A 26,815-nucleotide genomic window follows, 5' to 3' on the forward strand; every position below is an offset into this window, starting at 1 on the left:
CTCCTGTCAACACCATCGGGCTTCCGCGGCTGTCCCAGGCAACAGAGCCCCAAGCCCTAGCTGGCACCTCAATCAACTCCAGGGGTGGGGTTTGGACTGGGTCATAGGGAGCGTAGGCCAGTCACCCGTACTCGGGATGTTGGACCCTCCAGTCAAGGGCAGGCTGCGGTTCTTCGCAAACCAGTGGCCCAGTGTAACCCCAGACCAATGGGTTCTTTCCCTTGTTCCTCGAGGGTACCAATTGAATCTATTGGGTGTCCCGCCAAATTGCCCTCTGAGCCCATTTTGGGGGCCAGTAGCGCATCAGGAGGGTACTGCTAGTGGAGCTTTCCTTCCTCTTAATGGCCAGAGCGGTCGAGCCTGTCCCACCAGGGCAAAGAGGGCAGGGATTTCTACCCCAGGTACTTCCTGATTCCAAAGAGAATGGGAGGACTCCATCCCATCCTAGATCTAAGGGCCTTGAACAAATTTCTAAAATGGAAAAATTCAAGATGGTTTCCCTGGGCACCTTGGATCTCCCTTTTGCAAAGAACGTTCTGCTATTCTCTCTTGATCTAAAGGACACATACACTCACATCGAGATCTTCCCAGTCACAGAAAATATCTCCGATTTATGGTGGGAAAACAGTGCTTCCAGTACCGGTTATTACCATTTGGGCTAGCATCATCAGCCCCACAAGTCTTTCCAAAATGCTTGGCTGTGGTGGCGGCGTACCTCTGCTGACTTGGGATGCATGTTTTCCCCTATCTGGACGATTGGCAGGTCAAGAGCACATCTCAGGCAGGGGCTGTCAGGTCCTTGCATTTGACCATCCATGTGTTGCAGTCCGCTCGGTTTCGTCATCAACTACCTGAAATCCCATTTCAGCCCATCACCTCAGTTGGACTTCATAAGGAGCCCTGCTAGACACAGTCAGACCAAGGCCTTCCTGCCTTGTCAAATGGTTGTCACTTTGACAATCATCATAGCAGAGATTCAGCAGAGCCAGTGGATATCAGCTTGGCACATGTTGATGCTGTTGGGCCATATGGCCGCAGCAGACCATGTCACTCCCTTGGCATAATTAAACATGCGCAGAGTCTAATGGACCCTGAGGTCGCAGTGGTGCCAGGCCACACGGAGCCTCCAAGACGACATCAGAGTTACCCTGTCTCTCCAGGATTTGTTGTCCTGGTGGTGGGTACTTTCAAATCTAAAACGGGGATCTCTTTTCAAAGTCGTCCTACCCAAATTGTCCTAACCACAGGTGCATCCAACCTGGGCTGGAGAGCTCATATAGATGTGCTCAGCACTCAGGATATCTGATCTGCTCAGGAAAGCTGTCGTCCTATCAACTTCCTGGAGCTTTGGGCAATCAGGTATGCACTAAGGGCTTTCAGAGATCAGCTGGTGAACAAAGTTATCCAGATCCAAACCGAAAACCAGGTAGCTATGTTGTATGTCAACAAGTAGGGAGGCATGGGATTGTACCTCCTGTGTAAGGAAGTGGTCCAGATCTGATCATGGGCCTGTCCCACAGGATGGTTCTCAGGACCATGTACCTGGCTGGGTTGGAGAACATGGTAGTGGACAGGCTGAGTCGAGCCTTCAGACCCCATGAGTTGTCCCTGGTCCAAGGGGTAGCAAATAGGGTTTTCTGCCTCTGAGGGAGCCCGGACTAGATCTATTCACATCCTCTTGCAACAGGAAGGTGCCTTGGTTCTGCTCCCTATACAGGTCAGATGCCCTTGCCCACCACTGGGGCAAGGGTCTTCTGTACACTTATCCTCTGATTCCCTTAGTGGAGAAGACTCTCCTGAAGCTTTGTGAGGACAAGGGGACTATGATCCTCATATCCTCTTATTGGCTGAGACAGGTCTAGTTTTCACTCCTACGGGAGTTGTCCATCTGGGGACTTCCCCAGATCTCATCATGCAAGATCTAGGCAGGTTGCGGCATCCCAACCTCTAGGCCCTGTCGCTCACAGCCTGGATGTTGAGAGGTTAATTCTGCAGCTGCTTGATATCTCAGAGGATGTGTCTCGGGTCCTGGTGGCTTCTAGAAAGCCTTCCACTAGAAAGTCCTAGGGACTGAAGTGGAGGAGGTTTTCCGTGTGGTGTGAGCAGAAGGCCCTAGATCCATTCTCCTGTCCCACACAAAAACTGCTTGATTACCTTCTACACCTAACTCTGGCTTAAAAACCAACTCCGTTAGAGTTCATCTCGGTGCAATTGGTGCATCCCACCATCTCAGTACAGCCTATAGTTGTGCAATTCATGTGGGGCCTGCTTCATTTGAAGCCTCCTCTAAGGCCTCCCACTGTGTCTTAGGACCTCAACGTGGTGTTAGCTCACCTGATGAAACCTCTTTTTGAGCTGTTGCACACCTGTGACCTGAAGTACCTGACCTGGAAGGTCATATTTTTGGTGGCAGTCGCCTCAGCACGCAGGGTCAGTGAGCTCCAGGCCTTAGTGACTTATCCACCTTACACTAAGTTTTATCATGACAGGGTGGTCTTGCATTCGCACCCTAAGTTCCTGCCTAAGGTGGTGATGGACTTCCATCTTAATCAGTCCATCGTCCTGCCAATATTGTTTCCCAGGTCCCATTCGCACCAAGGCGAATGAGCACTGCTCAGTTTGGACTGAAAGCGAGCCTTAGCCTTCTGTCTGGAGCGGACAGAAGCCCATAGACAGTTCACCCAACTTTTTATTTCTTTTGATAGCGATAGGTTGGGCATTGCCAATGCCAAATAGATTACTATCCAGTTCGTTGGCAGACTGCATCTTGGGGGATCATGTTAGTCATTCTGTTAGTCATGGAAGCGTCAGTGGGCCACTTGCTAGCAGTTCCCATGGAGATCATCTGCAAGGCTGTGACAAGGAGTTCTGTCCACCCTTTCACATCTCACTATTGTCTGGATAGGGATGGCCAACGCGACAGTATGTTCAGCCAGTCTGTCCTTCGGAACCTGTTTGAGGTATAGAACCCAAATCTTCCCGCCTAGGGTCCGTTGCTTGGAATCAGGCTGTCTCCCCCTTTGTTAACAACAACACTATTATTGTGCCCGTTGGTACCTGGTTGGGTGTCTGTTGGTCCTCTTTTTGTGTTGGGGAGCAGCCTGTAGCTAGGGATTCAGCCCCATGAGTGAGGACTACCATCCTGCTTGTCCTCGAAGAATGCAGAGTTGCTTACCTGTAACAGATGTTCTCTGAGATAGCAGGATGTTAGTCCTTATTAAAACCACCCACCACACTGCAGAGTTCGGTTCCTCCTAATTTTTCATTTATATATAATTCTATGTTATAAGACTGGAGCAGGACCAAGCATGGACATGGGGTTTAGGGCATGCTGGGCATGCTCAATATATGCCAAGTCAAAGTTCTAGAAACTTTGACACAAGTTTTCCTTGTGGGGGCGCCATCTGATGATGTCACCCATGTGTGAGGACTAACATCCTGCTATCCTGTGAGAACACCTGCTACAGGAAAGTAACTCTGCTCTACCGTGACAATCACATTCATTTTTAAAAATAGCAAAGATGCAATACTCAGGTGATTTTTTTTTTTTTTTTTTTGCTATAAAGATCTCCCATTTGGAGGTTTAAAAATATGAATGGTCCCAGATGTTTGCAGGGCTATTGGGATCCACTGTAAACAAAATTCTAAAAAATCTTGTTTTATGCCAAAGGGTTCTTTCTCTTGACAGAAAATATTGCCTTAACTTTCTCAGCAGATATCAGATTAAGTATTTGGAGACCAGCTTTGATTTTTGAGACCTGCAGTATTTGATTTTGAAAGATAAATCTAATACCTCCACCATCACTACTACTGCCCCATGTCTCCTGATGTGAGGTCTTCTTTGGTGAAAGTGGGTAGTAAGTTAATGTTTTCATCTTGATATTCAGTATTTGTTTTAATAAAGGCAAGATAACTGGTTTTCCTTTGAGAGCAGTCTGAGTGTCCCTCTGTTTAGGGGGCTTATGTACTGATTGATATGGGCAGAGTCTGTTTAAGGCTCCTTGTGCTTGTTATCTGTTATTTCTTTTTCTTTTTCTTGATTTTGAGGGTTTTTTTTCTTTTTTCCTATTCTAACAGCAAGAATATATTTATTGTATTTTTTTGAAATGGGATAAATATTTGTAAAAAGAGAGCATCTTTTTCAAGACTAGTAGTCAAGCACTTTATTTCTTTTACAATTGCATAATAAATCACAAACCTTATCTGCCAACAGAATTCTTTTTGAAAAAAATGTTAGTAACTTTTTTTTATTTTCTTGTACACAAGTTTGCAATGTGAGCCACTTGGATTTTTTTTTTTTTTTTAATATACGCAGTATATAAAATACAATAATTAATATGTAGTCTTAATTTCCTCTTGATGCAAAGCCTAAATCTAATTGTGGCTTCTCATCAGATTATTCCTAATTGCAAGCACATGCATGAAAACACCCATGGGGACTGGGGAAGGTTTTACAGGGTTGTGAGGCTTGAGTAATTGCACACTAAAGGAAGTTAACCAGGTTTGCATAAAACTGCAGATCAGCTTTGCACAGCTACAACTGCTCTTTGTAGAGCAGACTTAACTCCTTTTTTTATGGTTGTGGTCTTCAAAAATTAATTACGTTCGCTGCTGGCATCTTAATTATGATTCTTGGTGGATTACATAGAAATGTATTGTGAATTTCATTCAAGATGGCAGTAATTGAACGCCAGGACTTTGGACTTGAAAGTTACTGTATTTAAATACATCTGCACACTAATTATGCTATTTTTATTGATTTGGCACAGGCAAGGTATTTTGTACTTTTGCCATAATCCATTTGTGTTTATATTTCTTTTTAAACTGTTTTACAGCCAAACACTGATGGGGAGCGAGAAGAGGGAGAAGAGTTTGAGGACAGCATGGATGCTTTTGATGACAGCAGTTCCAGCCCTTCTGGTACCCTAAGAAATTATCCACTGACTTGCAAGGTTGTTTACTCATACAAGGTTCGTACTTTAAGATTTGCCCTCCACCAGGGAATAAGCAAACACGTTCTGTAATCTGTGTTTGAACCGATTATGGGGCCTCTGTACTAAAGATTAACATGAATGCTAACGCTGTTTAGCTAGCACAAAAAAGTGAGCAATGTACTAGTGGCTTAGCGCATTAACCGTCCTATTTAATGTTAATGGGTATAAGAACATAAGCAATTGCCATGCTGGGTCAGACCAAGGGTCCATCAAGCCCAGCATCCTGCTTCCAACAGTGGCCAATCCAGGCCACAAGAACTTGGCAATTACCCAAACACTAAGAAGATCCCATGCTACTGATGCAATTAATAGCAGTGGCTATTCCCTAAGTCAACTTGATTAATAGCAGTTAATGGACTTCTCCTCCAAGAATTATCCAAACCTTTTTTAAACCCAGTAGCACTAACTGCACTAACCACATCCTCTGGCAACAAATTCCAGAGCTTAATTGTGCGTTGAGTGAAAAATAATTTTCTATGATTAGTCTTAAATATGCTACTTGCTAACTTGATGGAGTGCCCCCTTCTATTATCCGAAAGTGTAAATAACCGATTCACATCTACTTGTTCAAGACTTCTCATGATCTTAAAGACCTCTATCATATCCCCCCTCAGCCGTCTCTTCTCCAAGCTGAACAGCTGTAACCCCTTCAGCCTTTCCTCATACAGGAGCTGTTCCATTCCCTTTATCATTTTCGTTACCCTTCTCTGTACCTTCTCCATCACATCTATATCTTTTTTGAGATGCAGTGGCCAGAATTGTACACAGTATTCAAGGTGCGGTCTCACCATGGAGTGATACAGAAGCATTATGACATTTTCAGTTTTATTCACCATTCCCTTCCTAATAATGTTGCAACCGTCCCTTTCCGACAGCTTCACTCCACCTACCTTTCTTTCTTTGCACCTCCTCTTGCTGTGGATGGACGCCTGGCTGCCGCAGCGTCTGCCTGCCATCCTCTCCAGTGTCCCCGGACCGGTTTGGGCGCTGCCTCCCGCGATGCTCTGCTTGTACCTTAGGGCGTGCGCGCCGTGCGGCCCTCTCTCTTGTTTCCTACTTGGCGCGTACCTCAGGGGCGTCCCCCCTGTGATGACGTCACGCTGCCTGGATATTTAAAGCCTACAATGTTTGCTAGCCTTTGAGTTAGCAAGGGATATCTTACGGATGGGATTCGCTTGCCGTACCCAGCTACTCTGCCTCTCCAATCTTCCATTGGACTCTTAACGCTAACAGGGTACCCGCTCCTTGGGGGCCTCACTTGCTTTTCAGGTCGCTATCAGGAAACCGGTACTTGCTCCTTGAGGGCCCATGTTCCCTGACTCGTTGCCTGCTCCTATCTTCTCTTCTGCCTGGAAGGATTTGCTATCTTCAACACCAGTGAGTACCACCATCTTCACCTCAGAGCTGTTCCCTGGAAACAGGTACTCGCTCCTCGAGGGCCCATGTTCCCTGACTCGCTGCCTGCTCCTACCTTCTCTTCTGCCTGGAAGGATTCGCTATCTTCAACACCAGTGAGTACTACCATCTTCACCTCAGAGCTGTTCCCTGGAACCAGGTACTCGCTCCTCGAGGGCCCATGTTCCCTGACTCGTTGCCTGCTCCTACCTTCTCTTCTGCCTGGAAGGATTTGCTATCTTCAACACCAGTGAGTACTACCATCTTCTCCTCAGAGCTGTTCCCTGGAACCAGGTACTCGCTCCTCAAGGGCCTGCCTCCGTTCCAGCCCTAGTGCCATCTCCTACGTGGAACCGCTGTGTGAGTGCATTACCTTCAAGCCTCTCAGCTCTCAGGGATCAGGTACTCGCTCCTCTAGGGCCTGTTCTCCATACTGGGGCTCTGTGCATATTCCACTGTACTCATTATTCTCAGTTCTTTTCACTACAGCACTGCTACCGGAGGAGTCGCTGTTCCAGCACCTGAGGGATAATAGCCCAGCCGGGCTACTTCTACTGCTCACTACTGCCACCTCTGGTGGCTTCACCACATTGTCTAATAAAAGATCAATCTCTGTGTTTGTGTGTCCTCAGCTGAGCCTGACCTGTGGCCCCTCACGGGACTTCCCCCATGGGCGTGGTCAGCTGCCACAGTATCCAAGGGTCCACCCAAACCTCACTAATTATAACAAATAATTCCTAAAATTCTGTTTGCTTTTTTGACTGCTGCAGCTCACAGAGCCGACGATTTTAAAGTATTATCCACTATGATGCCTAGATCTTTTTCCTGGGTGGTAGCTCCTAATATGGAACCTAACATCGTGTAACAGCAGCAAGGGTTATTTTTCCCTATATGCATCACCTTGCACTTGTCCACATTAAATTTCATCTGCCATTTGGATGCCCAATCTTCCAGTTTCGCAAAGTCCTCCTGTAATGTATCACAATCCGCTTGTGATTTAACTACTCTGAATAATTTTGCATCATCTGCAAATTTGATAACTTCACTCGTCGTATTCCTTTCCAGATCATTTATAAATATATTGAAAAGCACCGGTCCAAGTACAGATCCCTGAGGTACTCCACTGTTTACCCTTTTCCACTGAGAAAATTGACCATTTAATCCTACCCTCTGTTTCCTGTCTTTTAGCCACTTTGTAATCCATGAAAGGACTTCGCCTCCTATCCCATGACTTTTTAGTTTTCTTAGAAGCCTCTGATGAGGGACTTTGTCAAACGCCTTCTGAAAATCCAAATACACTACATCTACCGGTTCACCTTTATCCACATGTTTATTAACCCCTTCAAAAAATTGAAGCAGATTTGTTAGGCAAGACTTACCTTGGGTAAATCCATGTTGACTGTGTTACCATGTCTTTCTATATGCTCTATGATTTTGATCTTTAGAATAGTTTCCACTGTTTTTCTTGGCACTGAAGTCAGGCTCACTGGTCTATAGTTTCCCGGATCGCCCCTGGAACCCTTTTTAAATATTGGGGTTACATTGGCTACGCTCCAGTCTTCAGGTAGGGTGAATGATTTTAATGATAGGTTACAAATTTTAACTAATAGATCAGAAATTTCATTTTTTAGTTCCTTCAGTACCCTAGGATGCATACCATCCGGTCCAGGTGATTTGCTACTCTTTAGTGTGTCAATCTGCCCTACTACATCTTCCAGGTTCACAGTGATTTGGTTCAGTTCATCTGACTCATCACCCTGGAAAACCATCTCCGGAACTGGTATCGCCCCAACATCCTCATTAGTAAAATCAGAAGCAAAGAATTAATTTAGTCTTTCTGCAATGGCCTTATCTTCCCTTAGAGCCCCTTTAACCCCCTTGGTCATCTAATGGTCCAACCGACTCCCTCACGGGTTTCTTGCTTCAGATATATTTTTTAAAGTTTTTATTATGAGTTTTTGCCTCTATGGCCAACTTCATTTCAAATTCTCTCTTCGCCTGTCTTATCAATGTTTTACACTAACTTGACAATGCTTGTGCTAAAATTTAGTGCAAAACTGCATGTAGATGAACTTATATTGGTATTGGATAAAAGCAAGGCTTTAGCAACTGCGCATGAAATAGATGGGCATGCTTTCCTCCATGCACAAATTGCCATGCTCCTAGTAACAACTGCCTTGAACCAGATGTTAACATTTTAGCAAAATCCCCTGTGCTAACTTGCTCAAAGTAAAAGGGGGAGATCCATATTCAGAAGGTTTGGCGAGCTAAGTTCGGGACTTAGCTGGACAAACCATGGTTTTTAGAAATCCGACCACATTAACCAGATCCAATTTATCCAGATGAGTTTTTAAAGAGGTAAAACTAACCCGGATAGGACATTTCAGGGGCTTTCCAAGGCTAACTCTGATATTCAGATATTTCACTATGGGACAGTAACTATGGGGGATTCTGCAATCCAGCACAAACCTACTACATTTTTAGGTTTAGCATGCATGCAAATATAGAACATATAATATGGGGTAAATTTTTTTAAAGGCCCTTGCCAGGCGTCCAGGTTCCTGGCACGCACACATGACACGCAGATTTCTTAACATGCACGTGTCACCGCGCACATGTTATAAAATCCAATACCTGCACACACGTGTGGGGGGAATTTTCTAACTCACGCACAGCGACGCGATCAGGTCTTTGCCAATTCCCTATCCCCAACTGACCAACCTTCCCTTTTTCCCTTCTCTTCCCCGACCCCTAAACCCACCCTACATACCCTAATTTTTTTTTGTTTTTCAACTTACCTGCTTCTTTGAGCAGAAGCATGTTGTGCACACCAGCCGGCTGCCGGCTCGCACTTCACCAGGACAGCGCAAAATGGCGCCGTCCCGGCTAGCCCCCCGCCCCTTTTGAACAAGCCAGCAATTCCGCAAGTACTGGGAGATGTGCGCGTGGCCTGGCTGTTTTGAAAATGCGCTCGGCGCACGCTCGCTCAGCTCAGCCCAGCCACACTCGTATCTCCTGGTTTTTACACGCTCCAGGCTTTAAAAATTTAGCCGTAAGGGAATTTTTTTTTTTTTTTTTTTTTTTTTTTTTTTTTTGCAAGTACGAGCTAAACGTCTGTGCATTGTCTAAATGGGATTTTAACATGCATGCTAAAATTTTATACCACACAAAATTTTCTTAGCTTGAGTTTTAGTGCATGCCTGTGTCATAAACTAAACCAGGAAATGGATGATAAATTCACTTAAGACCACTATTTTTTCTGACAACTTGCAAATTCTATAGCCTGCTACTGATACAAACTGTTCTCTGTTTAAAATTTAGTAAGTTGTTGTGCATCAAAATTAATTATGTTTGGGGCAAAGGGGGCTTTGTGCGCCATCTATTTTCATTGGCCTGTGATCTTCATGGGATAATGGCCTTGCAACTAGGGATGTAAAATATTAACTGTTTAAATGATAAAACATTGTCTAGTCCTACCCGATTAGTCATTTAAAGTATTAATGCCGGCTGGCACAAGCCAGGGACCTGCCTCAAGTTGGCCTGCAGTTAACTTCTGGCCTCTTCTTCCCCAGCATGTTACATGGTTCCCAGTTTGGGCAGGCCAAGACGCTGTTGGCCAACGTGGATCATGGGAGGGGAGGGGGTGGGGAATGCATGAACACATTGGGAATTGCATCCCTCCCTCCCCTTGGCAAACTCAAGTATCTCTTTCATGTATTAATCATTTAAATGATTTTCCATTTAAACTTGAGTACTTTAAATGGTTAACTTTTTTAATATTTACATAGCAACATGACAGCAGAAAAAGACCATATGGCCCATCTAGTCTGCCCATCCATTCAATTAATTTAGCATTATTCTCCCAGGACAAGCAGAATGGTAGTCCTCACATATGGGTGACATCATCAGGATGGAGCCCAATAAAGGAACACTTTTATCAAAGTTTCTAGAACTTTGACTGGCTCCTACTGGGCATGCCCAGCATGGCACTAACCCTGCATCCAGCAGGGGTCCCCCTTCAGTCTCTTTTTTTTCCGCACAGCAGTAGCCACGCGGGTTAAGGAGCTCTCTAGAGATTCCTGACAGGAATTTTCCTCACGGAACTTCTTTGAAAATTTTTAAAAAATTCTACCCCATAGGGGTCCCCCTATCGATATTCGTACTCCGTGGTCGAAAGGTAAGGCTTTACCCTAGTTTGCGGTCGATTCCCGTCGAGTTTTCCCTTTGGGGCCTACTGGCCATCAACCGCACTGCGGCTAAATTTTTGTCGAAGCCATGGCGTCGGATTTTCGTCGGTGCTCTGATTTTCCTCGGGCATTGTCCATCACAAACCCGCATAGAGTTTGTGTATTGTGCTTGGGGTCCGACCATGACATCCTAACTTGCACCAAATGTGCCCAAATGATGCCGAAGGGCCATAAGGCCCGCTTAGAGAAGATTGAGTTTCTTTTTCATTCAAAACCTCCGACTCCATCGACCGCTTCGACTTCGTCTGAGCTGGTGCCATCGACCTGTCGCCAGCATCAACTACTCCAAAGGTGTCGACTTCTTCCTCATTGCCTCAGGAGAAGGACCAAGGAGAACATCCTGAAAAGCGTCTACACCGGCATCGGATGGCTCAGTCCGCTGATCCAAGCAAGTCCTCAGCATCGGCGTTGACAGAGCCACCGACAAAGAAATCCCGTCCAGAGAAGGCCCCATCCTCCTCTGCGACCGGGTCACCGAGGTGTTCCCCACCTTCATCGGTGCAGGGAGCCATGACTCCACTTTTACCGGTGGACCCTCCGGCTACGCCACTGTTGCCTTTCACTCCAGAGCTGGGGTTATGGCCCCAGGCTTCCACGAGGAATTGGATCGGATGATCCAAGAGGCCATCGGTAAGGCAGTTCAGGGCTTCCAACCTCCATCGACACCGATGCCAGCCCCAGTCACTGACCCGATGCCCGTGGTGCTTGCACCGCTTCTAGGCAGACTGGATGTGCTGATCGATGCTCTTCCACCGGTGGAACCGAGAGTACCGGTATGTCCACCACCTTCCATACCGATACCTTTGTCATTGGAAGATGAAGAAACATAGATACCCATACTGCCGTCTGGAATCTTGCCACAGACTCACCGATCAATGTCACTGGTTCCATCGGTACCTATACTGCCATCGGTACGGCATTGTCCTCCATCGGGGCCACCGTCGGTGCCTCCTCCGGTACCATCGATGCCTAGGCCTGATTCTTCAGGACTAACACCATTTCTTCCCTCTCGTGATCCTGTGGGAGCTGGGGATCAACATTACGATCCTTGGATCGATGACTCTTCTCAGAATTCTAATGATTTGCCTTCAGAGCCCTCTCCCCCTGAGGAAAGACGACGCTGTCTTCCAGAGGATCTCGCCTTTATTAATTTCATAAAGGAAATGTCTGAAACGATTCCATTTCAGCTTCAGATAGAACAGGACTCGAGGCACAAGATGCTAGAAGTACTCCAGTTTCTTGATGCCCCTAAGGAAATCATGTCTATTCCTATTCATGAAATCCTAATTGACCTTCTAAAAAGGAATTGGGAGCACCCAGGCTTGGTACCACCTGTCAACCGAAAGACAGATGCCACCAACCTTGTCCAGACAGCCTCTGGGTTTCAAAGAACACAGCTGGATCACCATTCTGTGGTTGTGGAGTCAGCCCAGAAGAAGGCACGATGTTCTAAACCTCATTCCTCCATACCTCCAGGGAAAGAACAGAGGTCCCTGGATGCTTTTGGTAGGCGTGTCTTCCATGGCTCAATGCTCATTTCTTACATTGCTTCCTACCAGTTATATACGACCCAGTTTAACAGGGACCTGTTCAAGAAGATCCAAGATTTCTCTGAATCTTTACCAGAACAATTCCAGGATTCACTCAATGCTCTGGCTCAGAAAGGCCTAGATGCTGGTAAGCATGAGGTCCGCACTGCCTATGATATTTTTGACACTGCCTCCAGAGTGTCTGCAGCAGGGATTAGTGCAAGAAGGTGGGCCTGGCTGAGGTCTGAGGACCTATGACCAGAGGTGCAGGACCAGTTAGCAGACCTATCCTGCACTGGAGATAATCTCTTCGGGGATAAAATCCAGGAAACAGTGGCACAGCTAAAGGACCAACATGAAATGCTGCATCAGCTTTCCTCAGTACCTTCTGATTTCCCGTCCACTTCTAAGAGGACATTCCGAAGGGACTCTTAAGTGACCGTCTTTCAAGCCACTTGAGGTCGTCCTTCCAGGCCTTACCAGAAGGGTCAGCCCAGGCAAGCCCGACCTCAGAAGACCCAGCCAGCCCCTCAACCGGGCCCAGCTGCTGGATCTTGACTCCTCGCTGGAGAGCATAAGCCAACCTCCTCTACCGTCCATACCAGTCCATCCACAACCGCAAAGTAGAGAACTTCTGCTCCCTCACTCGCAGCCACCACTCACAGCCGAGGGACGCTTTCGCCCTCTCGTGGTCCAGCGGTCTCCTCTACGTGTACCCTCCACTTCCACTCATATCAAAGACTCTCGTGAAGTTACGAAGGGGCAAGGGATTAATGATTCTGATAGCCCCTCACTGGCCACACTAAGTCTGCTTCCCAATCCTCAAGGATGTATCAGTTCGCTGTCGCTGACAGCCTGGATGTTGAAAGGTTAATACTCCAACCCCTTAACCTTTTAGAGTCAGTATCCCGAGTCCTGGTAGCTTCACGAAAGCCTTCCACGAGACGCTCTTATTGTTCCAAGTGGAAAAGGTTTATGGTCTGGTTCATGTCCATGTCCATAGACCCCCTTCACCTGTTCCACTGTGAAGTTTCTGGACTATCTCTGGCACATGTCAGAATCAGGCCTGAAAACTTCCACTATAAGAGTGCATGTCAGTGCAGTAGCCGCCTTCCACAATGGATTAGGAGATGTGTCTATTTCGACACAGCCCTTAGTCACACGCTTCATGAGAGGGTTGCTCCACCTGAAAACTCCATTGCGCCCTCCGGCTCCTGCTTGGGACCTTAACGTGGTTTTAGGGCGGCTCATGAAACCTCCGTTCGAGCCTCTCCACTCCTGTGATCTCCACTATCTCACCTGGAAAGTAATTTTTTTTTCTCGCTATAACATCCGCTCGTAGAGTTAGTGAATTGTAGGCATTAGTCACCTACCCGCTTTACACTAAAATTCTACGACAGAGTGGTTCTTCGTACACACCCTAAGTTTTTACCAAAAGTAGTGTCGGAATTTCATCTTAATAAATCCATCATCTTACCTACTTTCTTCCCAAGGCCCCATTCAAACCCAGGAGAAAAGGCTCTACATTCCCTGGACTGCAAATGTGCCCTAGCCTTTTATCTGGAGCGCATGTCAGCCCACAGAAAGTTCACTCAATTATTTGTTTCTTTCGATAACATCAAATTGGGAAATCCAGTGGGAAAACAGACCCTTTCCTCCTGGTTGGCGGACTATATCTTCTTTTGCTACCAGCAAGCAGGCATTCCACTACAAGACTGTGTGAAAGCACACTCTGTTAGGGCCATGGCAACCTCTCTGGCACACCTCGTTCGGTGCCACTTGTTGATATTTGTAAGGCTGCGACCTGGAGCTCTCTCCATACCTTCGCAGCCCATTATTGCTTAGATAAGGCTGGCCAGCAAGATTCTGTCTTTGGCCAATCTGTTCTACGCAACTTATTCTCAACTTAACTACCCAACATCCTACCAGCGACCCTTTCAAGGTTTTCAGAATGCCCTCCTACCCAAATTCACCCCTGTTGTTGTGCCTGTTGCACGTCTTTGGGTGCATTTGGGTGCTGCACACCCATATGTGAGGACTACCAACCTGCTTGTCCTGTGAGAAAGCAGAGTTTCTTACCTGTAACAGGTGTTCTCACAGGACAGCAGGATGTTAGTCCTCACGAAACCCGCCCACCACCCCGCGGAGTTGGGTTCACTTGCGATTTATTTTATTTTTTCGCACATACTTCTTACTATACACAAGACTGAAGGGGGACTCCTGCTGGCTGCAGGGTTAGTGCCATGCTGGGCATGCCCAGTAGGTGCCAGTCAAAGTTCTAGAAACTTTGACAAAATTATTCTGTGATTGGGCTCCATCCTGATGATGTCACCCATATGTGAGAACTAACATCCTGCTGTCCTGTGAGAACACCTGTTACGGTAAGCAACTCTGCTTTCCCATCACTTCCATAGAGATCCCCTGTATTTATCCCATGCTTTATTGAATTCAGATACTGTTTTTGTCTCCAACACCTCCACTGAGAGGCCATGCATCCATCACAAACTGTGTGTAAAAAAAAAAAAAAAAAAAAAAAATAATTTTTTTTCCTTAGATTACTCCTGAATCCTACCCCCTTTCACCTAGATTTCATGACCCCTTGTTCTATAGCCTCCTTTCTGTTGAATGAGAAGCTCACCACCTGTGCATGGAAACTTTTGAGAAACTTGAATGTCTATCATATTTTCCTTATCTCGCCTTTCCTCCAGGGTGTGCATGCTTAAATCTCTAAGTCTATCCCCCCATATGTTTTAGAATAACGACCAGTGACCATTTTAGTAGCCACCTGCTGGACCAACTCCATCCTGTTTATATCCTTCTGAAGGTGTGGTCTCCAGAATTGTACACAGTATTATAGATGAGGTATCACCAGTGACCTGTACAGGGGCAATATCACCTCCCTTTTTCTTCTGATCATTCCTCTCCCTATGCAGCTATACATCTTTCTGGTTTTTACCATTGTTTTATATCTACCTATTTGATCACTTTAAGATCATGAGATATAATTACCCTCAGATCCACCTTCTTCCTTTATACTTAGAATATCATCTCCAATACTATACCTTTCCCTTGAGGTTTTGCATCCTAAATGCATTCCTGTGTATTTTTTAGCATTAAATCTTAGATGCAAGACCTTAGATCATTCCTTGAGCTTTGCTAGATCCCTCCATTTTTTCCACTCATTCTTGGCTGTCCACTTAATTACAGATTTTGGTATCATCTGGAAACAGACAAACCTTCTGACAATCCTTCCATTATGTCGCTCACAAAAATGTTGAAAAGTACCAGTCCAAGGACCAATCCCTGAGGCACACATCTCCCTCCTAAGAGAAAACTCCATTTACCACTTTCCTTTGTTGCCTCCCACTCAGCCAGTTTCTAACCTAGTCAGTTAATCCAGATTCCATGCGAAGGACACTCAATTTATTTGTAAGTGTTCTACGCGGAACCGTGTCAAAGGCCGGGCTGAAATCCAAGTACAGTACGTCTAGCTCTCTTCCTTGATCCAACTCTCTGGTCATCCAATCAGAGAAATTGATCAGATTTGTCTGACAGGATTTACCTCTGGTAAAAACAATGCTGTCTCAGATCTTGCAATCCATTGCATTTCAAAATTGCACTGTCTGTTTTAACAGCAATTCCATTTGCTCACCACATAGGTCAGACGAGTCAGTCTGTAGTTTCCAACTTCCTCTTCGCTTCTGGTTTTATGAATAGGAACAACATCTGCCCTTTTTCAGTCCTCCAGGACTTCTCTGGACTCTAAAGAAGCATTGAAAAGATCTGCCAGAATACTCTAAGATCCCGTAATACCCTCGGATGTATCCCTTCTGGCCCCATCACATAGTAACATAGTAATGATGGCAGAAAAAGACCAAAATGGTCCATCTAGTCTGCCCAGCAAGCTTCCCAAGGTAGTAACTGCCGCTCTGTGCAGGTTACCCCCATGTTTCTCTTAAGGGTAGTAACTGCCGCTCTGTGCAGGTTTACCCCCATGTTTCTCTTAAGGGTAGTAACTGCTGCTCCTTGCAGGTTACCCCCATGTTTCTCTTAGATGGTAGTAACTGCCGCTCCGTACCGATTTAGCTTTTTTATTTATTCCCATCCTCTAGCCTTTTAAGGATCCACAGTGTTTATCCCATGCCCCTTTGAAATCCTTCACATTTTTAGTCTTCACCACTTCCTCCGGAAGAGCATTCCAGGCATCCACCACCCTCTCAGTGAAGAAATATTTCCTGACATTGGTTCTAAACTTTCCTCCCTGGAGTTTCAAATCGTGACTCCTAGTTCTACTAAATTGTTTCCAATGGAAAAGGTTTGTTGACAACCATGGATCATTAAAACCTTTCAAGTATCTGAAGATCTGTATCATATCACCCCTGCTCCTCCTCTCCTCCAGGATATACATATTCAGGTTCTTCATCCTCTCCTCATAAGTCATTCGATGGACCGCCTCCATCCTGTCTCTGTCTCCTTTGAGATACGGTCTCCAGAACTGAACACAGTACGTCAGGTGAGGCCTCACCAAGGACCTGCAGCCCAGCATTCTTCTGGCTTTGGCTATCGCGTTGTCACACTGCTTCGTCGACTTAAGGTTGTTAGTCACTATCACCCCAAGGTCTCTCTCCTGCTCCGTGTACATCAGCCCTTCACCCCCAAAGCATATAGTTCTTTTGGATTACCACACCCCAAATGCAAGACTCTGCATTTCTTGGCATTGAATCCCAGCTGCCATATGTTCAACCACTCTTCCAGCTTCTCTAAATCCCGTCTCATTTCTGTACTCCTTCCGGCATAGTTAGCTCCTCATGAACTATTCTGAAAATCAATTGCTGTTTACCACACTTCAGTCTTGTGTTCATTTTATGCAAATAACCCGGGTCTGTCAGGAACTGGTCCCTAATCAGTGCAGGCTCCTGAACTTCTTACATCACTTTAGCAGGTTTGTTTCTTTAATACCCTTTGAACATGCCGAAGGTGTATTGTTTTGCTTTAATGTTTTAACTTTCATTTTTTCATTAAGACTGTTTTTTCTTCTATGTCTGAGTCACTGTTATTTCAAAATTAATTTTGGAGCAGTTTATGGATCCCGTGCACGCAAACCATTGTTTCTAATTTTCTTTCACATCTACTTCCCAGGCCTCTCAGCCTGACGAGTTGACCATTGAGGAACATGAGATGTTGGAAGTCATTGAAGATGGTGACATGGAAGACTGGGTGAAGGTATGCTGCTTTTCCTGTTACAGCATCATCCCACATCTTTATAGAATGCAAAATAGTGCACAAACAGCACAAGAACACAGTTTTATTCCGAGAATGGGTTGTTTATATGACTGCTGTGTTTCACAGTTAGAAAGAGTTCCCTTTTCACACAGGACAAGCAGGATGGTAGTCCTCACATATGGGTGACATCAGGATGGAGCCCAATCACGGAATACTTTTGTCAAAGTTTCTAGAACTTTGACTGGCACCTACTGGGCATGCCCAGTATGGCACTAACCCTGCATCCAGCAGGGATCTCTCTTCAGTCTCTTTTTTTCTGCGCAGCTTTAGCCATGTGGATTTTTGGAGTTCAAGTTCCTGACAGGAATTTTCTTCTCAGGAAATTTGTTTTAAAACTTGCCAAAGTTTATACTCCCATCGCACGACGTGGAGACATGTACCAATTGTGCCCAAATGACCCTGAAGGGCCGTCGGGCACGTTGGGAAAAAATGGCGCTCTTATTTCAGCGCCCATCTTCAGACGCCATCAACTCCATCCCGGCGAAGCAACGTCATCGCTCCGATGCCGAGGAGTCCTGGTCGGTGTCTCAGCCTTCGGCATCCCCGTCATTGATGCCGGAGTCAGGAAAGGCTGAGCATCGTAAAAAGCACAAGCATCGGAGGCCAGTGCCTTCGACTTCGCTGCTGGTGAAATTGTATGTTTTAAGCAGGGACAAATTTCCTCTTCTGGCCTTTGGATGAAAGATGGTAACTTCCCTCCTGCACGCAAATGCCATAGAACCGGTTCCTCTTTCCCAGAGGGGACACAGCTTCTACTCCCGATAATTTTTAATCCCAAAAAGACGGGAGGCATTCGCCCAATATTAGACCTTCGGGCTCTAAACAAACACCTTCGGAAGGAGAAGTTTCAGATGGTAACCTTGGGCTCCTTACTACCACTTCTCCAACAGGGGAATTGGCTTTGCGCTTTTGACCTGAAAGACGCATACATGCACATCGCAATTACCCCATCTCACAAAAAGTACCTCTGATTCCTTGTCAGAAACCAACATTTCCAATACAGAGTACTTCCATTCGGCCTTGCATCAGCCCCTCGTGTCTTCACGAAATGCCTGGCAGTAGTAGCCGCATACTTAAGAAGACTAGGCACTCACGTCTATCCTTATCTAGATGACTGCTGAGTGCTCGGTCACCGGAAGGGGTTCTTCACTCCCTCCATCTTACAGTGCAGCTACTACTATTATTGGGGTTTCTAATCAATTATCAGAAGTCTCACCTAATTCCATCTCAAATCCTCTCCTTTATCGGAGCGAATCTTGACACGATCCAAGCAAAGGCTTTTCTTCCCAGGGTCCGAGCTCACACACTGGGGCTGCTGGCACGTGCTATACAGTCTCACCGAACCACGACGGCTCGTCATGTACTCGTCTTGCTGGGACATATGGCGACCTCTGTCCATGTTACCCCAATGGCTCATCTAGCCATGAGAGTAACGCAGTGGACATTAAAGTCCCAGTGGTCACAGGCACATCATTCAATGTCCAACATTGTCCATATCACCAGGCAGCTTCGCCTCTCACTGGTGTGGTGGATCCAAGGGCTACCGTTTCAAGCTCCAGAACCTCAGATAATCTTGACAACCGATGCTTCCACTCTAGGTTGGGAAGCACATGTCAACCAACTACAGACTCAGGGAACCTGGTCGGCAGAGGAGTCACAGCATCAAATAAATTTTCTGGAGCTCCGAGCGATCAGATATGCTCTCTCCGCGTTCCGGGATTGCTTGTCCAACAAAACAATACTAATCCAAATGGACAACCAGGTAGCGATGTGGTATGTCAACAAGCAGGGAGGAACTGGGTCCTACCTCCTATGTCATGAGGTAGCAGAAATTTGGGCTTTTGCTCTTATCTCAAGCCATGCTCCTGAGAGCGACCTACCTGGTGGGTGTGGACAATCTCAGTCGAGAATTTCAGCCCAACGAGTGGTCCCTCAATCCTGTGGTGGCGGACTGGATATTTTGGAAGTGGGGATATCCGAGCATCGACCTCTTCGCGTCGCTTCACAATCGCAAAGTGGACAACGTCTGCTCCCTACATCGCAGTCGCCAAGTTCCACCATGGGATGCATTCGCCCTGTCCTGGGTGAAGGGCCTCCTCTATGCCTACCCACCACTTCCTCTCATCAGCAAGACTCTCGTGAAGCTACGCACAGACAAGGGCCTAATGATTCTAATTGCCCCCCCTACTGGCCGCGACAGGCATGGTTTCCCATCCTTTGGGACTACTCAGTGTGTCCGCAGATTCGCCTAGGCACGGATCCGTCCTTGATACCGCAAAGGAACGGACAGTTGCGCCATCCCAACCTTCAGGCCTTGTCCCTGACAGCTTGGATGTTGAAAGGTTAATTCTGCAGCCGCTCAATCTTTCGCACTCTGTATCCCAGGTCCTAGTAGCTTCACGAAAGCCTTCTACTAGAAGATCTTATCATTCTAAATGGAAAAAATTTTCATTGTGGTGCACTTCTAAAGAGTTGGATCATTTTACCTGCCCCACAACAAAGTTTTTAGACTACCTCTGGCACCTCTCGGAGTCGGGTCTACAAACTTCCTCCATTAGGGTACATGTCAGTGCGGTATCCGCCTTCCATAAGGCTACAGGAGATGTCTCTATTTTGACACAACCCTTAGTAGTGCGCTTCATGAAGGGTTTGCTTCACCTCAAGCCCCCTCTCCGTCCCCTGGCCCCTGCTTGGGACCTTAACATGGTATTAGCGCAACTCATGAAATCTCCATTTGAGCCTCTGCATTCCTGCGAGTTACGGCATCTCATCTGGAAGGTCCTTTTCCTTCTTGCATTGATGTCTGTTCACAGGATCAGTGAGCTACAGGCGCTGGTTACTTACCCCCCCCCCCCCCTCCTTACACAAAATTTCTTCGAACTCATCCTAAATTTCTACCGAAAGTAGTATCTGAGTTTCATTTAAATCAATCCATAGTTCTGCCTACTTTCTTTCCAAAACCCCACTCACTTCCTGGTGAGCGGGCTCTGCATTCCTTGCACTGCAAACGTGTGCTGGCCTTTTATTTGGAACGCACTGCAGGCCATAGGAAGTCCACCCAGCTCTTTGTCTCCTTTGAAAAACTTAAGCTGAGAATCTGGGTGAGAAAGCAGACTCTGTCCTCCTGGCTGGTGGACTTATTTACTTCTGCTATCAACAAGCAGGCCTTCCGCTACAGGGACGCATTAAAGCGCACTCCATTAGAGCAATGGCAACGTCTGTAGCACACCTTCGCTCTGTACCTCTCACTGATATCTGCAAAGCTGCGACGTGGAGTTCTCTCCATACCTTTGCAGCCCATTATTGCCTGGACAAGGCTGGCACACAAGATTCTTTCGCCAGTCTGTTCTGCGCAATCTATTCTCAGCTTAATACCCAACTTCTGTCCTACAGCCCGCTGGGAATTTCAGGCTGCCCGTTATCCAAAGAACCACCCCTGTTGTTGTGCCTGGGTGTTTTTGGTACATGGGCGGGCATCCTCAGCTCGGTACTCACCCATATGTGAGGACTACCATCCTGCTTGTCCTGTGAGAAAGCAGAGTTGCTTACCTGTAACAGGTGTTCTCACAGGACAGCAGGATGTTAGTCCTCACGAAACCCACCCGCCACCCCGCAGAGTTGGGTTCGCTTGCGATTTATTTTATTTTTTGCACGCTCTTTTTACTATACATGAGACTGAAGGGGGACTCCTGCTGGCTGCAGGGTTAGTGCCATGCTGGGCATGCCCAGTAGGTGCCAGTCAAAGTTCTAGAAACTTTGACAAAAGTATTCCATGATTGGGCTCCATCCTGATGATGTCACCCATATGTGAGGACTAACATCCTGCTGTCCTGTGAGAACACCTGTTACAGGTAAGCAACTATGCTTTCTCTTCACCTTCTCAATCTGCTTTTCCTCAGCAATGTGAAATTTCTGACTATTTTCATTCCTCTTAACAGGCACGAAATAAAGCTGGCCAAGTGGGTTATGTGCCAGAGAAATATCTACAGTTCCCAACTTCCAACAGTTTGCTAAGTATGCTGCAGTCACTTGCAGCATTAGACAGCCGCTCACACACCTCCAGTAATTCAACAGAAGCTGAGCTCGTCTCAGGAAGCATAAATGGTGACTCCAATGGTAACTACCAATAAACCTATAAAAAATGTTGAAACCTACTGTATTGGTACCAGATATTCAGAATTACTAAGTAACATTTCAGATCACAGAATATATTTTATTAAAGTTTGGGCAGTATGACTTCCCTGCTAGGGACAACCATCTTGCTAAGGATAAAACATCTAGTGTAGCTCTTCTCAGTCCACAGTTTGCTGTGTATTAATAATTTTGTGGCTTAATAATTGGTAAATTAGCTTGGCCTTAAGTTTTTTTCAAATGAATGAATTTACTAATTCTTTATTCCTTTTGACATTTAGTGGAACAGAAATATAGTAACACGTTTTCCGGTTTGTACCCCAGATCGGTCCAGACAAGTGGGTTGTGCATCCCTGCCAGCAGATGGAGGCAGAAAACTAAAACCTTTGAGGCACTGCTACATAACCGAGAGTGCCACCTGCAGTCCCTCAGTATTTCTCTGTCTTCAGCAGATGGTAGAGGTGCAAACCTGCAGTTAAGAAAAAAGAAAGAAAGAAGAGATAGGATAGAAGTTCAAAGATGCTCCCTGAGGTGTTGCCATAGGAGATTTGTAGAGCGGTGACGTGGTCTTCTCTTCACACTTTATCTTGCCATTACCATTTAGATGTTCAGGCTCCAGGAGAGCCAACCTTTGGCAAAAGTGTGTTGAGAGGAGGACTTTCGCGGGCCCACCCAGTATAAGGGTTGCTTTGGTACATCTCACTTGTCTGGACTGCTCTGGGGTACAAACAGGAAAGGAAAATTGGTTCTTACCTGCTAATTTTCATTCCTGAAGTACCAGAGATCAGTCCAAAGAACCAGTCCCTTAATGTTCTCAAGAGCATTACAGCAAGTCCGTGTTCTGGCATGTTTACTGGGAAGAACTGTCAGAACGTATATATACAGAACCTAAAGACGTTTGCCAGGTTGTGGTTAGCCCCTTGGGTTGATTTGTGGTTTTTCTGTTTGGGGGGGGGGGGGGGGGCTCCAACCTTTGAGTTTGGCGTCCACCCTCATTCAGGGGGTTGTTGAGGAGTTGTTCCTGTATAGTTGGCTTGGGTACAGGTCAGTACCGAGGGACTGCAGGTGGCACTCTTGGTTATGTAGCAGTGCCTCAGGGTTTTTTGTTCTCTGTCTCCATCTGCTGGTAGTGATGTATAAACCCCCACTTGTCTGGACTGATCTGTGGCACTTCAGGAACAAAAATGAGTAGGTAAGAACCAATTTCCCTTTACATAGTTAATTTTGGGTTTTTATTCCTTCAGAGCGTGCCTTATAAACTCATCTGTCTTTGCTTGTGGGGGGAGTGGGGTTTGTGCCTTTTCCTCCAGTCCCTCTTCTCTTCCCAATACTTAATTTAAATACTAGTCTAAATAGGGCCTCAAACAAAGGCTAAAGCCACAGTACCCTTTCTTCTGTACAGATCCTTATTTAAGTACATTTTATATTCTGCAGCATTATATTGTACCAAAAAAAGAAAGTCTTTCTTGCACTAATCTTTCAACCAATTAATTGAAGTTGGGAGTGGGCCTCAAGCTAGTGAACTGGATATAAACCATTTGGGGTCAGTCAAGAGGGTGGCTACTGTTCAGTTCAGTGATCATTATTCTAAAATATGGGAACAAAGATCTAAACATGTTGCCCAGAGAGAAAAGGTGGGATAGGGGAGATTTAATAGAGATATTTAAATACCTCCAAGGTGTCGATGTGCAGGAGGCGGGCCTCTATCAACAGAACAAGGCTCTGGAATGAGGGGGTAGACTCAGGAGTAATCTGAAGAGATATTTTATTACAGAGAGGGTTGTGGATGCAGGAGGTGGTGGAAACAAGGACAGTATCTGAATTATAGAAAGCATGGGACAAGCACAGGGAAGCTCTGAGGGAATGGTTGGGATTTTAGAGCTGAGTAATTAATGTGGCTGGGCAGATAAAGACCATACAGTCTGTTTAATGATAATGCCTCTGTATAGATCATTGGCAAGATCTCACCTACTATATCATGTCCAATTCTGGTGGCCATTTTTCTCTGCAAGGATAGGGCAAAGGCAATCCAGAGAGAGGCTACTAAAATGGTATAGTGGTTACACCAAAAACCATGTGAGATGACACTTACGAACCTCAGTATGAATACCCTAGAAGAGAGGAAAGTAGGATAAAATAGAGACATTCAAATGTCTGAATGGTTAAATGTAGGTGAAGTGGAAAGGAAATTCTAGAGCTAGATGTGTTATAGGGAGGGCAATTTATAAAGCCATTTCTGTGGGTAAAAACCATACTTTATGCATGGAAATGTGTTTTTGCATGCATAAAATTTCTCGCCTAGTGCCACAGCATGCATAATTTTACGCACCATGAAAGGAGGCATTCCTGAGGGCAGGGTAGGGGAGAGGCTTGCCAGCACACACACACATAACTTTCTCCAAAATAAGTACTGCCGTCTTAGCACATCTGCCTACAGTTTGAGAATTGCCCTTAACATGAGGCTGCAGTGGAGATGGACCCTGAATTCAAGAGAGCGGGCCACTGAAATAAATTCCTTTGCATGTTCACTTGCTAGCAGGAGTCAGCTGTTTATTTACCAAAGCACTGTCAGATGAATGATGGGGGAGACCAAACCCAATCCTCCAGTCCCTGGTACAGTTTCTCATGGGACTGGTGTGGGAAAGTGACTCATGGTACTGTGGAGCCAGCTTGGTCCTTGCGTCACTCTCCTGTCAACGGTCTGTAAACAAATCGCTGGTTCACGTTCCTGCCAGCATGGGAACATGAAAGAAGAAAAAAATTGACACTGCTAATTGCCCTATTCTGGGTTTTCCCTGGGCTCATGCTTTCTCTTCTAAAGGTAAATTGAAACCCAGTCCGGAGAGGGAAGTATGCAGTCAGGCAATGCTTTACCGGTCGGTCACACAGCTCTCGCTTACTGTTCATGTGCTGCCGTGGAATACTGCCCTACTATTCTCTTATCCTCCCAAGCATTCTTGCATCAAAATAATTTGGGAGCCACTGATTAAAGGCAATACTTTGAAGCTTACAATTCGTTTTTCTTTTTTTTTTTTTAATAGGGAGAGCAGTATAGGCAATCGCATTCTACTCTTTATGATTTGGGATGTGAGGTTCACACATTTTTAGCCTGCAGTCCAAAGGGAAAGATGGCTTATGAGATTGCGGAGTCTGTGTGCGTCAGTCTCTAATAACTTTTGTGTTAGATGTGCTGTCCACCCCAGGTTTTCAGGACATGTCAGGGGGGACATGAAGACTCTGGCAGGGGCGGTAGAGGGGGGTTTCTGATCTGCACACATCCATGGACACACATCCCAGAAAGTAAGCACGTCTAGTTCTAACTGGAGCACTTTGTTAATCCCACTGCTCCCTCCCAGCACTTGTATCCTTAAACCAGCCGGTACTTACCACTACGATGTAACAGCCGAGACTTTCTCCTCTTTCCCAGGGACTGAGAGCACGGTCTGCACAGGATCGTGCATCCCCTCTTTCATCCTGCTTCATGACAGCACCGAGCCATTGGGCCAGCCCTACTACTGAACATATTCAAAGCTTTGCCAGCCCAGTAGAGGGACCAACCCTACCCAACTCCTTTTTTTTTTTTGGCTTTCCTTTTTAATCATTTTTCACATATATGGTAATTTGAAATAAAATAATGAGTCAGAGAGGAAATCAAGGGAGAACATCACAGGGTATTTATATTTTGGATCCGTTTTCACGGAGGGTTGCAAATCACTTTGGCTTTATACAGATATAGCAGACCTCAGGACTGGCTGGAGTACTGAATTTTTATTCTGCTCTTAAATTATTATATTGTAGAGGTCATTTCACTTTAGCTGTCAGCACTACACTTGACTGGCTCATACATGTGTCCGTTTAGGCCTAAGAAATGATTTCCTGCAAAATAAATGACTTTTCAAAAACAGTGGAATTAGCAGGAAGTCAGTAATCAGCTCTGTCTTAAATTACATTTTTCAGGAATGTTAAGGGTAAAGAATTTTTCCATCATACTTGTTGCTCTACTGGTATTCTCTTTTAGCATTAGAAAGTGAAAAACCTCCTAGTTTAATCAAGATGAGGAAATGCACACTAGTCTGATTTCCGGGAACCAAAGGCTGTAATATAATGTCTGTGGAGTTATTTCATCAAGCTAGAACCTTTTTAAGGGGCTCTGGCTTTTCCACTTGACATGGTAAGAGCTGTTTTAGTGACCAATATGTCTTTAGGTAGCATGCATTATATCTCTCATCAGCAAAAAGGATGACTCCTACTCTTCGACTTGCCTAGAGCAGACTGTAATAAAAAATCTTTTTCTTTAATTTCTCAACCCTTAGTCTTCTTCGTGAAAGCACTTTATGACTATGAGGGCCAGACAGATGATGAGCTCTCATTTCCAGAAGGCGCAGTCATACGAATCTTAAACAAGGAGAATCAGGAAGACGACGGCTTCTGGGAGGGGGAGTTCAACGGCCGCCTGGGAGTTTTCCCATCGGTGCTGGTGGAAGAACTTGCATCTTCGGAAAATGGCGATTCACAGTGCATCACAGATGTCCAGGTACGTGGCACTGAAACGTAGCTAAAGCTGCAGTTTGGACAGGGGTTCACCTCTGTGGCAGGCTGAAAGAGGGAGGAAGGACGCTGCCATCAGAAGGAGATGCCCAACACGTCAGCAAGCACACCTGGGAGAGAGAAATAAAAGGGAAACAGGCTTAGATCCTTTCTAAAACTACTTTATGAGGGCAGCTTTTAAAATGCGTTTGCCTGGGTAAAGGACGGTCTGAAATTTGCCCATCCGGCTAAAAGTCCACACGGGGTTCCTCAATAGGGGGATGTTTTGCTTGCAGGAGGTAAAGTGAGTGTAGGATACACTTAAATTTTTCATTCAAAAATATCCTACAGAAAAAGGAGGTGGAAATGTCTGCGGGTGCTTCTTGCCCATGGCCGTTTTCAAAGGGAAAATGTATATAAAGTAACCCTCACCCCCCGGCTTGGTTCCTGGGCAGGCACTTTTGAAAATTGCCCTGGCTATGCAGTCCTAGAAAACTTGAGATATTCAGCTAGGGTTTATAAAGGATCAGAACTCTCCCTAAATTATAAAGTGTACGCAAATGGTTATTTTCTTCTGTGAAGGGCATCCAGCCAGGATGTTTTGTACGTCCCCGGGGAAGCGTTTCATGCCAGCTCAGTTTCAGGCAGATTGAAACGACGCCGTTGGGACTGGCATTGCATTTTCTGACATTAAGTGCATTGCTGACCA

The 26,815-nt window shown here is 45.8% G+C and overlaps 1 protein-coding gene across 2 annotated transcripts in view; it reads left to right on the forward strand.

The window, feature by feature from the left end:
- The window catches only part of FCHSD2 (FCH and double SH3 domains 2), a 537,915-nt gene that overhangs the window by 498,692 nt on the left and 12,408 nt on the right, over positions 1–26,815 (forward strand). For both annotated transcript variants that reach the window (XM_029602137.1, XM_029602138.1), the window contains exons 14-17: positions 4,836–4,970; positions 17,305–17,388; positions 21,387–21,564; positions 25,893–26,113. In XM_029602137.1, the coding sequence (XP_029457997.1) occupies positions 4,836–4,970; positions 17,305–17,388; positions 21,387–21,564; positions 25,893–26,113 (618 nt within the window). The remainder of the gene's footprint in view (positions 1–4,835; positions 4,971–17,304; positions 17,389–21,386; positions 21,565–25,892; positions 26,114–26,815) is intronic.

Source organism: Rhinatrema bivittatum, chromosome 5 (assembly GCF_901001135.1).
Source record: "Rhinatrema bivittatum chromosome 5, aRhiBiv1.1, whole genome shotgun sequence".
Classification (NCBI taxonomy): domain Eukaryota; kingdom Metazoa; phylum Chordata; class Amphibia; order Gymnophiona; family Rhinatrematidae; genus Rhinatrema; species Rhinatrema bivittatum.